This window comes from Rattus rattus, chromosome 8, assembly GCF_011064425.1.
Source record: "Rattus rattus isolate New Zealand chromosome 8, Rrattus_CSIRO_v1, whole genome shotgun sequence".
NCBI classification, from domain to species: Eukaryota; Metazoa; Chordata; class Mammalia; order Rodentia; family Muridae; genus Rattus; species Rattus rattus.
In genome coordinates this window covers 106,625,607-106,642,317 of record NC_046161.1, presented here as the reverse complement: position 1 = coordinate 106,642,317, position 16,711 = coordinate 106,625,607, and the positions used below count along the sequence as shown (strand labels likewise).

Here is a 16,711-nt window from a genome sequence, read left to right as displayed (position 1 = left end):
TTCAATATATGATAGTTATATATTCACCAAAGTAAATTTCTTCATAATTTATTATCAGTAAATGTTTGATTTCTATTATCTATTTTATATACTTTTATACCAGGGGTTATATACAGATTTCTTGGGTAAAAAAGCGAATGTGAATAGAAAGCAGTTTAAAAAATCTTAAGCCAGGAAATGAAATTTGAAGTCCATTTTTTTATGAATTCATATCACTTTGGTAATGTCATAAAGTTACCAAAAAAAAAGTCTAGGTATTAAGTTTGAGTTTCTCTCTCCATAGTAGAAAAATGATCAATTTATGAAGAAATACAAACAGTGTGGTTTCAAACTAAGCAGTGTAGGCCACTCTAGGTCGGGTAATGGCGAGCGTAGTCCGAGCATGGTGGGAGCACAGAGGTGGTTGTGTACAGCTGTGGCTTAGCACCCGGTGCGTCACTTCAGCTCACCGTTCAGGCGTTAAGTGTGCTGTAGGGTGATTCGTTTTAAACTGAAATCTAAAGCAGCAATAGTATAAAAAGAAGCACATCTGGGAGAAAATTTTCTAGGACAGACCATCGTCCATTCTTCAGAAGTAGCAGCTACTGCTGCCCTTCTAGAAACTTTACCCAATACAAAGAAGATGGAGGCCTGCCCTCTGTAGCATGGTGTCAGGTTCTCCTGTTACTGTTAGCTCGGTGTTGCAGTATGCTGTTAGGAGTGTCTGTGCCTTAAGGGACTGACCCTCTAGTGACTCACATGGCTGTGACAGTGCCTTAGCGACTTCACTTGTATTAACATGTTACATGTCTGTTCACTCGCATGTTGTTGGGACCTACATGCCTGTTTGCTGGTCTGAGGGGGTCACTGTATAGTAAATTTGTGTCCAGACTGCCTTTCAGAGATAATTCAGTGTTAGTACTGTTATGTCTGGCAGCTTGGAGCTCACCGCTCTTGTTTTTACCGTGCCCACATTTTGATTGAGATTAATTTTCATTTTAAGCACTCTTGCTGAGAAAAAACTTAAATCGATTGTCAAAACCACACTCCAGGCTGGAGAGATGGCTTAGTGGTTAAGAACATTTGCCATCCCTACAGAAGACCTGTGTTCAGTTCCCGGAACCGTCATGGTGGTCACAACCATCCATAGTCATGTACAAGGTGCACATATATGATCACAGGCAAAACAATCACATACATGAAAATAAAATAAATAAATCTAAAACATGATAACAAACCTCATTTCCATATTTGTATACTGGACTTTGTGTTTTTTTCCCTAGTAGAATCCATAATGCTTTGCTATCTGTCCTCTAGGTAGAGGGAAGAGCCTTAAACACACGGTCCCATAACGCTAAGCTGTCTTGTCTTCTAGGTGGAGGGGAGCTGTCGCAGCCCGAAAGAAACTCCGGCGTCAGATGCGGGCCTTCCCTGCAGCACCGTGCTGTGTGGATGTGAATGACCGGCTGCAGGCACTAGTGCCCAGTGCAGAGTGTCCCATTACTGAGGAGAACCTGGCCAAGGGCCTTTTGGACCTGGGCCATGCCGGGAAAGTAGGCATCTCCTGTACCAGGTCAGTCCCAGTGGCTTGTCCCCAGGCTCCATGCCCAGGTGGTTATAGCCTGGGTTAGACTGAAGACTTTGTGGATGAAGACAGGTAGAGCCGGCAAGTACAGACACACATAGGAATGCATCTGGAAGGTTGTTTCCTACAGTTCTGAACGTGCCACTTGGCCACCACTAAGGGGACAGGCTCCGGTTTGTAACCTTGAAGACCTAGGTTCTGTTGAGACTGAACAATGATTCTCAGCCTGCCCTGACTCTGCTTCCCACTGTGCTTCCTTCAGATCCACCCCCATCTGCTCTGGCAGCACCCCTTCTTCCTGTGTCCCCCTCAGCCAGGCCCTCCCTGCTGCTCCTTCCAGTCTCCCTGTGTAGTCCAGTTCCTGAGGCCACAACTGTCCAGTCCTAGCTCTCGGGCTTGCTGTTTCTGTCGGCTCAGTATCAGTGCAGTTTGTAGTTTGTTTGGTTTTGGTTTGTCAAGGGGCTTTCACAGCCCTCGTGGGCAGGCCTTAGGAGACACTGGGGGTACCAGGCTTACGCCGATGGGTACGACTCTTCCTCTGGTCAGCACAGGAGCTTCTTCCTGAGCATTTTCTCCTGAGGTTTGTCTGGTCCATTAGGTCCCATCTAATGTCATCTTGGTGCCGTATGTAAAGAGGGATGGTAGTCGGGCCCGTACTCTGAAGTCAGGGATCCATGGCTGTTGGGACAGGCTGACTTCCTGTTTTTTGAGACAGGGTGTCTCCGTGCAGCCTTCAACTCAGATCACCTGCCTCTGCCTCTCAAGTGCTAGGATCAAAGATGAGCGCCACCATACCTGGTGTATAGGCATGTTCTGAGAACCACTCTAGCCACCACGGAAGTTCTTCTCACAGAGGCTCCCCTCTCCCGTGAGAGCATGTTCTAGGAAGGCAGGGATTTTGTCTGTTTCTCTTAGCCGGCTCACGGTGAATAGTGCAGCAGGTACTTGATGGGGTTGGAGGACTCGTTTTCTTATCAGAGTCTAAACTTTCTCCCCCACAGGAAACACTGAGCCATTACTTTTCACCCAGAAACACCAGGAAATACTGTTTCTTATTTAAGTTTTTCATACAGTATATTTTGATTGTATTCCTTGCTCTCCCCTAACTCCTCCCAGATTCCTCACCTACTCGTGTTCTTTCTCTCTTACAAGCGAAAGATAACGATAACAAAACAAAGTCCATGGGGTCTGTTTCGTGTTGATCAGCTACTGCTGAGTGTGAGCGAGCGTGGTCTGTAACCCACTGCTGTATAGGGAAGGGAACACAACCAATCTCTCTCTGTGGTTGGGAGTCACCTCTTGTAGTCCTTGTGTCTTCGTTATTATCCGTAGGTTGAGGCGGCTTAGAAACAAGACGGCTCACCAGATGAAGGTCCAGCACTTTCACCAGCAGCTGCTGAGGTCAGTCAGTCTGTCTCACTGTTTGAATTGTTCTTGCCTGGGTACTGGTCGTTGGCTCACCCCTGGTGATCTGTCCCTTCCAGTAATGCTGCCTGGGCACCTCTGGACCTGCCATCCTTTGTGGCCGAGCACCTCCCTGTGAAGCAGAAGCGAATATTTTGGAAACTGGTGCTGGTGCTGCCTGATGGAGAAGAACATACTCCAGAGAGTCCTGGCAGGTCAGAAGTTTTCCATGTGGGGAGGATGGATACCGTTCTGGAGCAGGGCTTCTCTATTGAGAGTTGCAGGCCGGCAGGATTTTTGTGGGGTGTTTGTCTTGTGTATGCGTGGACATTAAATGTTTAATTTGTGTCTCATTGCATTTTGCTCATGGTATTTATTTAGATTCTTACCGTTTTCCCATATTCTTGGTGTTATTCCATAGAAGTCCAGAACCTATAGCGTGGTATCCTCATTAGTATCTACTTTATTTAAGATCTGGCAGCCTGTGTATTTATGCACCTTGTGCTTACACTCCCACAGAGGCCAGAAGAAGGCATCAGGTCCTCTGGAACTGGTGCTGGGAGTTGAACCAGGTCCCTTGTGAGAGCAGCCAGTGCTCTTTACTGCTGAGCCGTCTCTCCAGCCCTGAGGAATATTTGTTTGCATGTGCACCTGTGTGCCACAGGGTATGGGAGTCAAAGAACAGACTCGCAGAAATCTGCTCTCTCCTCACACCAGTGGCTCTAAACCTTCCTAGTGCTGTGACTCTAGCACAGCTCCTCACACTGTGGTGACCCTCAACCATAAAATTATTTTCATTGCTACTTCATAACCGCCATTTTGCTGTTGTTAGGAATCATGAATATCTGTGCTTTCCGATGGTCTTAGGTGACCCCTGTAAAAGGATTGTTCGATCCCCCTAAAGGGGTTGCAGCCCACAGGTTGAGAACCACTGCCTAACACCACCTGGGCTCTAGGGCTAGAACTCAGTTGGGCAGGCTTGGCAGCAAATGTCTTATCTACTGAGCTGTCTCACTGGCCCGGTATCGGAAGTTTGATTCTGTAAAACAGTTCATTGGCGGTGGTGGTGTTTCTTTGAGACAAGGTCTCACTGTACCCTGACTGGCCTGGAACTTGCTATGTAGATCATGCTGGCCCAAACACAGAGATCCAGCTGCCTGTGCCTCCCAATTGCTGGCATTAAAGGTGTGCACCAACCCAGCTTACTGAAATGGATATTTGTGACCCCAGGGGTGGGTTCTTTTGCTCAGGGTCCTTTGCTTTTTGGTTCACAGGTTTTTTTGTTTTTTTTTTTTTTAATTTATTTATTATATGTAAGTACACTGTAGCTATCGTCAGACACACCAGAAGGGGGCATCACATCTCATTACAGATGGTTGTGAGCCACCATGTGGTTGCTGGGATTTGAACTCAGGACCTCTGGAAGAGCAGTCGGCTCTCTTAACCACTGAGCCATCTCTCCAGCCCTGGTTCACAGTTTTAAATCTCATTAGAATGAGCCAGTTCCATGACTGTCCTTTCTATTTACTTAGATAAATAATTGGAAGAGGTCCAAACTCTATCTTAAAATAATAACCTGTTTTGTTCAGGTGAACTTCACAATAAGATCTGGTGTCTGGGACCCTGTATCCATATGGTATTTCTCTTGTTTTCCTGAAGATTTCTGTAAGTCATTTTAAAATTAGACATTCCCTCAAATGTTACTTCTTTCATCTACAGAATACTAGAAAATTGGTTAAAAGTCAAATTCACAGGAGATGGCAGCCTGGTGGATGACACACGAGATAATGCTGGTGACATCCAGACCCTCTCAGTCTTTAATACACTCAGTAGTAAAGGGGATCAAACAGTTTCTGTCAACGTGTGTATAAAGGTGAGTGACAGTCACTTCGTGTTATCTCTCATCCGATGTACTGAAATTATAAAGGTATTTTTTACAATACCTTTTCTTGGTTTAGTCCCTTGCCTGACATATGCCCTCTGGATGGTTCTGAAGAAAGGACATATGGGGGGGCAGGATTTCTGATTCCCTTTCTCTCCAAAAGTATACTTAACTTATCCCCCTGCCCCCACTCTCTGTCTGTCTGTCTGTCTCTGTCTCTCTCTGCTTTTTTTTTTAAGATTTATTTATTTATTTTATATGCGTACACTGTCGTCGTCTTCAGACGCACCAGAAGAGGGCATCTGTGAGCAGCCACCATGTGGTTGCTGGGAATTGAACTCAGGACCTCTGGAAGAGTGGGGCCATCTCTCCAGCCCCTCTCTGCTTTTCTTGTTTTGTTTTTGTTGGGTTTCTCTTTGTATCCCACACTGCTCACTGTCCTAGAACTCACTCTGTAGACCAGGCTGCCCTTGATCCAGCACTCGGAGATCCACCTACCTCTGCCTCCTGAGTGCTGGGGGAATGGCATGAGCCACCATGCCTCGCTCAGCGTGGTGACTGGAACCCCGGAGCTGTCCTGGCTGAGGCAGACTGTCTGCTCTGTCTTGTCCTCTGGTACAGTCACCCTGACATCTTCGATTTGCTGCAGGTGGCTCGTGGCACCCTCAGTGACAGCGCCCTCGATGCCGTGGAGACACGGAAGGACCTGTTGGGAGCCAGTGGGCTCATGCTGCTGCTTCCCCCCAAAGTGAAGAGTGAGGATGTAGCAGAGGAGGACCTGTACTGGCTGTCGGCTTTACTGCAGCTCAAGCAGCTTCTCCAGGCCAAGCCCTTCCAGCCTGCCCTGCCGCTGGTGGTCCTCGTGCCCAGCTCCAGAGGAGACTCCACGGGGAAGGGAGTAGAGGACGGTGTGTGAGGGAAGCCTCATTGCTGACCCAGCACCTTTAAGAAGTGGGTGGGGCTTGGGCATGATGGATGGCTGGCAGAACAGTGTGGGAACTTTGGGGACTAGAGCCTTATTTGTTCTGTCTACAGCGTGGAGGGCCAACGACCAGCTTGGGATGTGTCACATGTGTAAATGAGTATTATTACATGGGCCTTCCTGTTTCTCTTAAAGGTCTGATGTTACAAGATTTGATTTCAGCCAAGCTGATTTCAGATTACATCGTTGTTGAGATTCCTGATTCTGTTAACGATTTACATGGCACAGTGAAGGTAACGTTTCATCCTTTTAGAGGTCTATCAAGGCCCTTTGTGTTTTCTTGAATTTTATGTAAGTGGTTGTTATTGTTTGGATCTCAAGTTTGCTAGGCAGTCAGGGTCACCTAGAAGTGAAGCTGCCTCTCCCTCTCTGTTGGGAATATAGGCACGTGCCGCCCTCTCTAGCTCAGATTAGTGATTGCCATTTTATGTTTTATATATATATATATATATATATCTAAAGATACCAGCAGGAATAAAAATAAAATTTAAAAAATCCATAGTTATGCTTCCAGTAATAAATTAAGTTTTTTGGCTTTGCTTTTATGAATTTAAAATGACCATATCTTACATCTGAATGTCAGATTTACCTAATTATTTTTTTAGAATGGTCGCTTTTACAAAACACAAAGAAATAACATTACCGAGATTTCCTGAAAAGGTTGCTGAAAGTGGTTTAGGAGAGGAAGTGTAGGGATTCTATCTGTCCCAAGGCTGAAGCCGCTCTTCTAAGGTGGTGTGGCTCTGCTGCCGTGGGTGGCAAGGAAGACCTCATGAGGTCCTTGGTCCTTTGAGGAGCCCTCTGCAGGCTCCACTTAGTGGTTAGATGAGACTCGGGGGACACCCTTGGGTGCTTCTGTGAGGCACGTCTGCAAGGCTCTAGAAACCCAGACGGAGGGCTTGTGCCTGAGAGTTCGTTCTTGGGCATTTTCCTATACAACAAAGGGCAGAGTGCTAGTTTTAAGCCCCTTTAGAAAACTACGTTTTAAAATGAGTGTGAATTGTTTGTGCAGACCTCTCCCAATTGTCTTGTTCCTCAGGTTTCTGGAGCAGTCCAGTGGCTGATCTCCCGGTGCCCTCAAGCCCTAGACCTTTGCTGCCAAACCCTTATTCAGTATGTTGAGGATGGGATCAGCCGTGAGTTCAGTGGTCGGTTTTTCCACGACAGGAGAGAGAGACGCCTGGGCAGCCTGGCCTCCCAGGAGCCTAGCGCCATTATTGAGTTGTTCAACAGTGTGCTGCAGTTCCTGGCCTCTGTGGTGTCCTCTGAGCAGCTGGGTGACATCTCCTGGCCTGTCACGGAATTTGCTGAGGTGGGAGGCAGCCAGCTACTTCCTCACTTGCACTGGAACTCACCAGAGCATCTAGCTTGGCTGAAGCAAGCTGTGCTTGGGTTCCAGCTTCCACAGATGGATCTTCCACCCCCAGCGGGTATGTACCTCTCTGAGGAAGGAGTGAAGGGCTAGCCTCCTGTTGTCTTGTTTTAGAGACACTGTACAGGGGTGTGTCCCAGTGTGAAGTCTACAGTTCACTTCTACTGTGCACCTGTCTGCATCAACTGTCAACCTTTGGGTTTCTGGGTCGGGATAAAACAGGATTTTCTGGAGTTGGAGCTGTTGTCCTTTTCCCCAGGACAGTCCTGAGACAACTGTCCCACAGGTCCCACTTACCAGAAGAGATAGGCAGAGCATGAGGCTTCTGCGACTGTCTGAGCTGCTGAGTCTGCTGGTCCACAGCACTTATGCTAGTGTGTGTCAGTGTCCTTTAAAGCCTCACTGCCTACCGTGTGTGGAGAGGCCTATGGGCTGTTGTGCAGACTCCACAGGTAGCCAAGGCTGACCCAGACCTGATGCTGCAGTGCCGCTCTTTCCTCTCTGTGGCACTGGGAGGGAGGGAGCCTGCTCAGTGGCTGGCAGAGCTTGTGGCCTTACACACTGAGGAAGCAGAGCCTTGATCACAGTTCACGCTCACTGATTGTTGGTCAAACCTGTAACTTTCCCTGCAGCCCCCTGGCTCCCTGTGTGTTCCATGGTGATCCAGTACACGTCCCAGATTCCCAGCTCGTGCAGGACACAGCCTGTCCTGCGGTCACAGGTGGAGAGCCTGCTGTGCAGAACATACCAGAAGTGGAAGAGCAAGAGCCTCTCTCCAGGCCAGCAGTCGGGGCCTTCTGTTGCCGAGATCCCGTGGGATGACATCATCACCTTATGCATCAATCACAAGCTAAGGGACTGGACACCCCCCCGGCTCCCCGTCACATTAGGTGGTTGTCTTCAGTGTTTGGGGGCTGGGTCCTCAGGAGACGTTTCCTAGGCTAATTTTACCAGAAGAGGGGGTGGGGTTTCAGTAAGTTAGGTCGGTAGTTATTTGTTTTAAATGGGGTCTCATTGTGCAGCTCTGGCAAGCCAAACAGGCAAAGCCATCTCTGTTCTTTTGTTAAAATTAGACCAGGAAAGTCTTAGAAACTTTGTGAAGCACTAAGGCTTGACTGGGCATGGTGGTCCATGTCTTATCCTTTCACAGGATGATCTCTGTGAATTTGAGGCCAGCCTGGTCTACCTAGCAAGTTATAGGATAGCCAGGACTATATAGAGAGACCCTGTTTCAAAACACACAAACAAGGCCAGGTATGAGGTACCTTTACTCCCAGCACGAAGGATGCGGAGGCAGGCAGATCTCTGAGTTTTGAGGCCAGTGTGGTTTTTAGAGCAAGTTCTAGGATAGCCAGGGATACACAGAGAAACCCTGTCTCAGAAAACCAAACAAATAAAAAAAAAGCAAAACAATCCAAAAAAGGTGCTAGGAGAAAAGAGCACTGACTCCCTTCCCTGGAATCGGCCTCCTGTGAGCCCCTCCACAGTCTGCATGGAGGCAGGTCCCATTCACGCACAGCAGTTACATTAGTGAGGTTTGCCCTTAAATAGGTGGGTTTAAGTGAGTGTCAAGTGGTCATCTGTTACACTTTAAATGTATGATTTCTAAAAATCCGTTCTTGTACTGTTTCCTCAGATGCGCTGAGTGAAGATGGTCAAATATGTGTATATTTTTTCAAAAATCGTCTAAGGAAATACACTGTTCCCTCGTCATGGGAGCAGGCCAGAATGCAGACCCAGAGGGAACTTCAGCTGAGTCAAGGATGGTGAGGCCCATGTGGAGTGTGTTTTCTGTCTCTGTTCTAAACTGTGCTGGCCACATCTAGACCACTACACCTGTCCTGTCACAGACAAACTGACAACCCTGCAAAGCACGGCCGCTCCCCCAGCATAGACACTTACTTGAGCAGCCACCTCTCTCCATTTACCAGATGAGCTCAGGTCAACCCTAACTGGAGAAGGCAGGTAAAAGGCTGATATCTCATCTCATAAACCTAGTTCACAGTTACTCAGTGCCACCCCTGTATGCATTCCCAGAAGCCTTTCTCCCAGAAGAAACAGTAGCAGCAGGAGAACTCTATATATAATTTGCCACTACAATAGAAGAAAGAGTAGGTGACTATTTCAGTAAGTGTTGGAATAATTTAAAATGTTTATGTATTTTATATATATGGTCGTTTTGCCTACATGTATGTCAGTGCACTACTTGTGGGCCACCATCGTATTCCCTAGAACTGGAGTTACAGATAGTTGTGAGCCTACGTGCAGGCGTGGGAATAGCGTTCTCTGGAAGAGCAGCAGCTGACTCAGCTCCACAAGATGAACTTCTTAAAGCTTAAACTTGGCGAGATGGACAGCTCAGCAGGTCAGGGTGCTTGCTGTTGCAGCCTGGCAGCCTGAGTTCGAACCCTGTGTCAGTTGGAAGGAGAGAGCAGACTCCACAGAATTGCTCTCCGACCTCTACCTGTGCACTGCCCATGGCACTAGGCTACTGTCTTAGGTCAAATACTCCATCGACAAAAGGGACCTGGGGGAAAGGGTTTGAGCTTCTATTCCAGGCCAGTTTCTCACGGTGGGGAGGTCAGAGCAGCTAGCTGCTGTCCAGAGTGAAGACAGAATGTTTACAGGTTGGCCTCAGTAGAGAGTGGAGGCTGCAGTGGTGGCTTAAGTCTTCCCACATTGTCGTCAAGACAGTCCTCCACAAACATGTCTTCAGACCAAGTCCCTCATGGTGACTCTTTCCTAGAGGGTTCTGCATGCTTTCTAGCTGACAGGTACAACTGACCACACAGCTACCTATCAAAAATCTGCTAAAGCAGAAATGCAAACACACCCGGTAAAATAAAAGCAGCGACAACAAAAAATCATGTTCTCCCATAAAGCATTAGGCATGAAGGCTGGACAGTATGTGCTGTCCGGGCTGTCATTCAAGGTGCCTGATGTATTTGAGGTCCCAACAATACAAGACAGCTAGGCATAAATATCAAAAATGAGAATTTCTAGGCAAGCGCTCTACCACTGAGCTAAATCCCCAACCCCTCATAAAGTATATCTTAAAATACACACTTGACAGACAGAGTTAGACTAGTATAAGAAACAAAGGCCTGGATTAAAGCACTTCTGAGAGCCCAGTGTCTCTAGAAAGTGAATGTTGGGAAGCAATAGCTGTCCTCTGTGTCTGTCCATCTCCCTCTCCATCCTTCTCTCTCCCCTCCTTCCCTTCCTCCCTTCCTCTCTTTGATGTTTTGTATCCCTGGCTGGCCTGGAACTCACTATGTAGGTGTGGCTGGCTTTGAGCTCACAGAAATCTGTTGTGTCTGCTTCCAGAGTGTTGGAATTAAAGGTGCATGCCACCAGGCCGGATCAGCAGTGTCTCGATGTGTGTGAGAGAATCACTGTATTAGCGCAGTACGATAGCTGCCCTCTGGTTGCCATATTCCCTGACTTGAGGGATGTGGAGGCAGGCCCAGGGCTGACATGAGTGTAAACCACCCAACAGAGCACATGGGTCTTGAGGCTTTTGTTCATGGCACGAACACGTGCCCAGGCCTGTCTGTGCTTTGCACAATATTGTTATCTACTTTGCATCTTGACTGTAAGAACTTGACCTTGTGTTTACAGTTCGGGGATAAAGTCTTTTCATCCTACAAGCAGTTTTCCTACTCCATTGCTTCATGTACGCCATAAAGGGAAGAAGAAGGAAGACGGTGGCCGAGAGGGGAGCCTCAGTACAGAGGATCTGCTGCGAGGGGCCTCTGCAGAAGAGCTCCTGGCGCAGTGTCTGAACAACAGTCTGCTGGAAGAGAGAGAAGAGAACAAGAGGTTCGTCTGTCCCCGTCCTACGTAGTCATTCATTCCTTCCACTTCTGCAGGAGACTGACCATGGCTCTGATAAGTCAAGACAGCCAGTGCTCGGAAGGGGCAGCTGGGCTGGCAAGGGTTAAAGTGATGAGACTTTATTTAAAAAGAAAAGGGGGCGGGCTGGAGAGATGGCTCAGCGGTTAGAGCACTGACTGCTCTTCCAGAGGTCCTGAGTTCAATTCCCAGCAACCTCATGGTGGCTCACAACCATCTGTAATGGGAACCGATGCCCTCTTCTGGTGTGTCTGAGGGCAGCAACAGTGTACTCATATGAATAAAATAAATAATTAAAAAAAAAAGAAAAGGAAGGGAAAGAAGAGAGAAAAAAGGAAAGGAAGTCAAACATTTCTAGAGTATAAGCATGGGCTGGAGCTAGGCTCAGAGTTTAAGAGCACATGCGCATTTCCCAGAGGACCTCTTTTTGGTACCCAAGGCAGGTGGCTCCACCGATCTCACCCCTCTGGCCTCTGTGAGCGAGCGCTCATGTGCACACACTCAGATGTGTACATACACACACCTATACTAAAAAGAATTGTTAAAAATTATAAGCTCTTAAGAGACAGACTAGAATATTCTAGAAAGAATATTCTATGTTTTGTCATTTGAAATTGGCTTCGTTGCTTATTATTTTAAAAATTTGTTAAATGTTCTAGAGGAAGGAAAATGTGTAGCTAAGTCTACCTAGCCTGGTCTGCATTGGCTGACCACTGCCTCTGGGCCCTTGGGAAGCCTGGCGCTTCAGTGGATATCTCTTCCTAGGTGGGCGGGAGCTAGTGCAGAGCCTCCTCTGCTTACTGACTTCCCTTCCTCTGTACCTTCCTCTTCCGGGCATTCACCATGAGAAACGAGCTGGGAAGACAGAACTTGGTCAAGCTTGTCTTCCTTCCCATCACCCTGCCTTGCCCCGCCACACTTTCCAGCACTGAGTACTTAAGCTGCCCTGGTGCGCCCCTCCCTCCTGTTGCTAGAGAGGACCACTGCATTCTGTAGCTGAGGGCAGCTCTCCCCGGGGGTTGCAGTTTGACCTCCAGCAGTGCTCCACCCCCAGGGCTCTCTGGGCACTGCTCTCCCCTCTCCTAGGCCGTGCAGGTCAGCACACAAACCCGCTGACAGGCTCCCAGTACCGGACGTGAGTGCTGGTCAGGCTCTTAGAGCTAGCTCTGTGTTCCTCACTTGGGGATCTCCTCTGTCTCAGGTTTGAAGATCAACTTCAGCAGTGGCTATCACGAGACTCACAGGCCTTCACCGAGTCAGCCCGCCTGCCTCTCTACCTCCCTCAGACATTAGTGCCTTATCCTGATGCCATCAAAACTCAGACCAAGGTGAAGACATCCACAAGTCCTCAGGTGAGAGCAAGCCCCTTGACATTTCCAGAGTTAAAGGCAGAGTGCACCAGCCTCAGTAGACCACACCGTTAATCCCAGCACTCCATGAGTTCGAGGCCAGCCTGCTCTACAGAGTGAGTACCAGGGCAGCCAGGGCTACACAGAGAAACCCTGTCCTGAAAAATGAAGGAGAAAAAAGAAAAAACAAACCCAAAGCCATTTTAAATTCTTTAAAAGTTCTGTCTTTTTAAAAAAATCCAAAAGTTCACTCTTTCCCTGTCCTTTCCTTCTCTCTGGCCTCTCCCTCCTTTCCTTCCTCCCCCCCCCCGTCCTCCCTCCCCCATCCTCCTGGCCAGCCTCTTCCCTTCTTTCTGCTCTCTCCTTCTGTCCTTCACCTTTCTTTCTATGCCCACGCTCCCTTCTCATCCCGCCTCTCATGCCCCAAATAAACACCATTTTAGACTTTAAAAAAATCCAAGAGTTCTCTAAAATATCCAGAACCTCTATAAATATCCAAAGTCTCTAAAATTCCTATGTCTTTTTGAAAGTTAAACATCTCTGAACTATAGCACTTGTAAAATAAGAACTAGTTACGTAGGTTCTTACTCTAAGAAGGAAAATATGAGCACAGTCACAGCCCAGAGAAGCCCAGGCCAGTCTGACATTCGCGCTCATCTCCTGGGCTTCTTCAAAATGCCTGGGCGCTGGCTGCCCCTTCAGCTTGTCTTCCATGCTCGGGCTGGCTGCACGCCACAGCTGCTGCGACCCCTGGTGCTCAGGTCACCTCATGTACAGTCGTCTCCAGTGCTTTTGAGTCCCCATTGCAGCCGGGCAGCTCCTGCAAGAATAACGCCTCTCGGGCTTTCTTCAGGGTTCTCTGCTCCTGCCACGAGAGGCAAGCATTACCTCACCACGACCCTTTCAATCCTGAGCCTTCTACTGCCCCTCTGTGCCCTCAAAACCAGTGCGACCTGGCACAGTCTTACACTCCCAAGTTCAGATGCCAACATGCGATGCAGCCTTAGTTCCCTCTGGGCCATGAGCCTCTGTGTGCTCATCCGGAGTAAACACTTCAGAATATTTCACCTCAGTGCTCCCAGTTTCTTACTTGTGACTGATTCTGCAGCTCCCAGCAAAGCAAAGGTCTCACTGTATTATGTAAACAACCATAGAGTACTTGAGGGACTCAAGACTCCCCTCTCAGACACCCCAGGCCAGGCCTCCACCATCTGACTGTCATCGTTTTCTGTGTTCCCACACAGTTCCTTAAACTCTGAACACTCAAGGGCTTTTCTAGTCCAGAGTTCCAGGTCCATGCACAATCCTCCAAAATGCTTGCTCAGGTTGTCCCAGTGGTGCCGCAAGGCCCAGTAACGAATTTCTTAATCAGTTTCTCTTGCTGTCCTAGAACACCATGACCATAGCAGCTGAAAGAAAGGGTTTAGAGTTCATCCAAGGAAGTCAGAGCAGGAACTCCCTGGAGGCGGGAGCTGATGCACAGGCCACGAGGGTGCTGCTTCCTGGCTTGCTTCCATGCTTACTCAGCCTGCTTTCCTATAGAACACAGACAAACTAATTTCGGGGTGGCCCCACCCACAATAAGGCCCTCCCACATTAATCAAGAAAAAGGGGGCGTTTTCTTGATTGAGATTTTTCTCTTCCATAACAATACCTAGCTTGAAACCAACCAGCACAGCTAGGAAGTGGGGGCACACACCTTTAATCCCAGCACTTGAAAGGCACAGGCAGGCGATCTGTTGAATTTGAGGCTAGCCTTGTCTACAAAGCAAGTTCCAGGACAGCCAGGGCTACACAAACTGTCTCAGAAAATAAAACAAAATAAACAGGACCAAACCAGCACATACAAGAACACTAGCTCTTCTGTGGGGCCCTAGAACTGTGTGAACCTTAACACTGACCAGACTCAGTTCTGGGATTAACTTTCCCTGAAGATAAGTGACGAAGGTGAGCTCACAGAAGTAAATTTCACAGCCAGATCTTCCAGGCCCCAAAGCCTCTCCATGTTTTTCTTGGCGGGTGAGGAGGCAGGAACAGTTTAACTGAGGGAACACGCCGGGGGCAGGTGAGAAAGCCTCGCAAAAGGAAGGAAAGTAAGAGCACACTGTTTGCCTTTACGGGTTTGGTCTTCTCTTGGGCTGGAGAGATGGCTCAGTGATGAAGGGCACCCGACTGCTCTTCCAGAGGTCCTGAGTTCAATTCCCAGCAACCACATGGTGGCTCACAACCATCTGTAATGGGATCCAATGCCCTCTTCTGGTGTGTCTGAAGACAGCGACAGTGGACTTATATATAATAAATGAATAAATCTTTTAAAAAAAATACTCTTTGCGCTTGCCTAGGAAGCGCAAGGCCCTGGGTTTGGTCCCCAGCTCCGAAAAAAAGAACCAAAAAAAAAAAAAAAAATACTCTTCTCTTTGACTTACCATGAGGCATGGTGGTGTACACTCGTACCAGCACTTGGAGATGGATGGACGTGGGCAGCTCAGGAGTTCAAGGCTAGCCTCTACTATGTAGCAAGTTTGAGGCTATCCCAAGCTGTATTCCACCCTTTCTCAACTCCACTCAACCCCCTCCCCAGATTTATACTCTGACTAATTCTCTCTGAAGACGTTGCCAGCTAGTTACAAAGTGGACTGTACAAGTCTTCGCAGTGGAATTGATTATGTGTAGAATTAATAGATGACCCACGGTGGGAGCTCGGCTAAGCCCCCATAGAGTACTGGCTGTGTGTGTAGTAGAGGAGGCTGGCAGGTGGAGGAGACACCAGGCGAGGCCTCTGTTGAGCCTGAGAGGCTCTAAGGGATGTGAGCATGAATCGGATGCGATGCCTCCACACATCACCACTTTTGGCCTCTGTTTTATTCCATTAGAATGCAGGGACAGGAGACCACGTGCGGTTCTCAGAGGCATCAGACACATCTCTGACTGAAAAGCTGAAGCACCTGGAAAGGCTGATCCAAAGTTCAAGGGCAGAAGAAGCGGCCTCTGAGCTACATCTCTCTGCACTGCTGGACATGGTGGACATATGAGCTGTCTGACGAGAGAGAGTTTTCTTCATAATGGCTTGTCTGTATTCAATTGTGTTGTAAATGCTGTTGGAAATGTGACTATTAATTATGCAAATAAACTTCTTGAATCATTCAAGAGCCCTAGTTTCATGTATAAAAGACTATGTGATATTTTTAATAGTATTTGTTTTGTGCTCTTAGACTTCTCTCACACACAACAGAAAATACTCTGAGGGAGTGTTTGTAACTTTCTGGTTTTCTTTCATTTTTTTAGAGATTTATTTATTTTATGTATATGAATACAGTGCAGCTATCTTCAGACACAGCAGAAGAGGGCATCAGATCCCATTCCAATGGCTGTGAGCCACCATGTGGTTGCTGGGATTTGAACTCAGGACCTCTGGAAGAGCAGTCAGTGTCTTAACCGCTGAGCCATCTCCCCAGCCCCAACTTTCTGGTTTTCTATACATACATATTTTGAGAATTTCATGTATGAGCATACTGTATTTACATCATTTCTGCTCCTCCCTCTCCCCCTCTACACTGGGATTCATGACCTGCTCTTCTGTAATCCTTACATATACATACATCTACTGAGTCTATTTAATGCTGCTTGTATGCTTATGAATTTAGGGCTGACCATATAGGATTGGAGAACCCAACAGATCTGCTACCTGGAAAAAAACCGATTCTCCCTCCCTCGGTAATCCATTGACAGCTTATACTGTTTGTAATAGATGATTAATTCTCTTAGTAAAGTCACTGTCCCCAATGTCCTAGATATCAGAAATGCAGGGACAAGTAAGACACAGGCCTCTCACTGCAAGGTCAGCTTTGCTCATCAGGAGAGCCAACAGACACACACGTATGTACGTACATACATACATACATACATACATACATTTCAAGACTATATGGGTACACATTCAGTTTTGAGAATGTATAGTATCCGTGAGAGGGCACCAGGAAAGCATAGAGGCATGAGTTGGTGGTGCAGCCAAATGAAAGGAACAGGCCAGCAGGCTCACACTACACTCCGAGGGCCATAGGGGATTAGTTGTGGAAAAACATTCGAAGTGACCTGATCCCATTTTCTCTTAAAAAATAACATGTGGGAGAGGTTGGAGGGATGGCTGTCACTTCACAGTTGTTCTTGCAGAAGGACCGACGGTGGTTTCCAGAAGATCTTGCATCCCTCTTCTGACCCCTGCAGGCACACCTGCACGGGGTGCACTACATGAGTGCAGACTACACGGGCACGTAAATATGTCAAATGGCATGTTGCAAGGAGT

General features: G+C 47.7%; 1 protein-coding gene across 1 annotated transcript in view; it reads left to right on the top strand.

Moving 5' to 3' along the window:
- Mcm3ap (minichromosome maintenance complex component 3 associated protein) overlaps positions 1 to 15,557 on the top strand; it is a 37,306-nt gene extending 21,749 nt beyond the window's left edge. Inside the window, exons 17-28 of the mRNA XM_032911045.1 lie at positions 1,355 to 1,552; positions 2,897 to 2,965; positions 3,049 to 3,183; positions 4,688 to 4,841; positions 5,500 to 5,758; positions 5,968 to 6,065; positions 6,872 to 7,262; positions 7,837 to 8,094; positions 8,841 to 8,970; positions 10,826 to 11,026; positions 12,261 to 12,411; positions 15,282 to 15,557. Coding sequence (XP_032766936.1) covers positions 1,355 to 1,552; positions 2,897 to 2,965; positions 3,049 to 3,183; positions 4,688 to 4,841; positions 5,500 to 5,758; positions 5,968 to 6,065; positions 6,872 to 7,262; positions 7,837 to 8,094; positions 8,841 to 8,970; positions 10,826 to 11,026; positions 12,261 to 12,411; positions 15,282 to 15,440 — 2,203 coding nt within the window. The 3' untranslated portion in view covers positions 15,441 to 15,557. The remainder of the gene's footprint in view (positions 1 to 1,354; positions 1,553 to 2,896; positions 2,966 to 3,048; positions 3,184 to 4,687; positions 4,842 to 5,499; positions 5,759 to 5,967; positions 6,066 to 6,871; positions 7,263 to 7,836; positions 8,095 to 8,840; positions 8,971 to 10,825; positions 11,027 to 12,260; positions 12,412 to 15,281) is intronic.
- Positions 15,558 to 16,711: the final 1,154 nt, after the last annotated feature.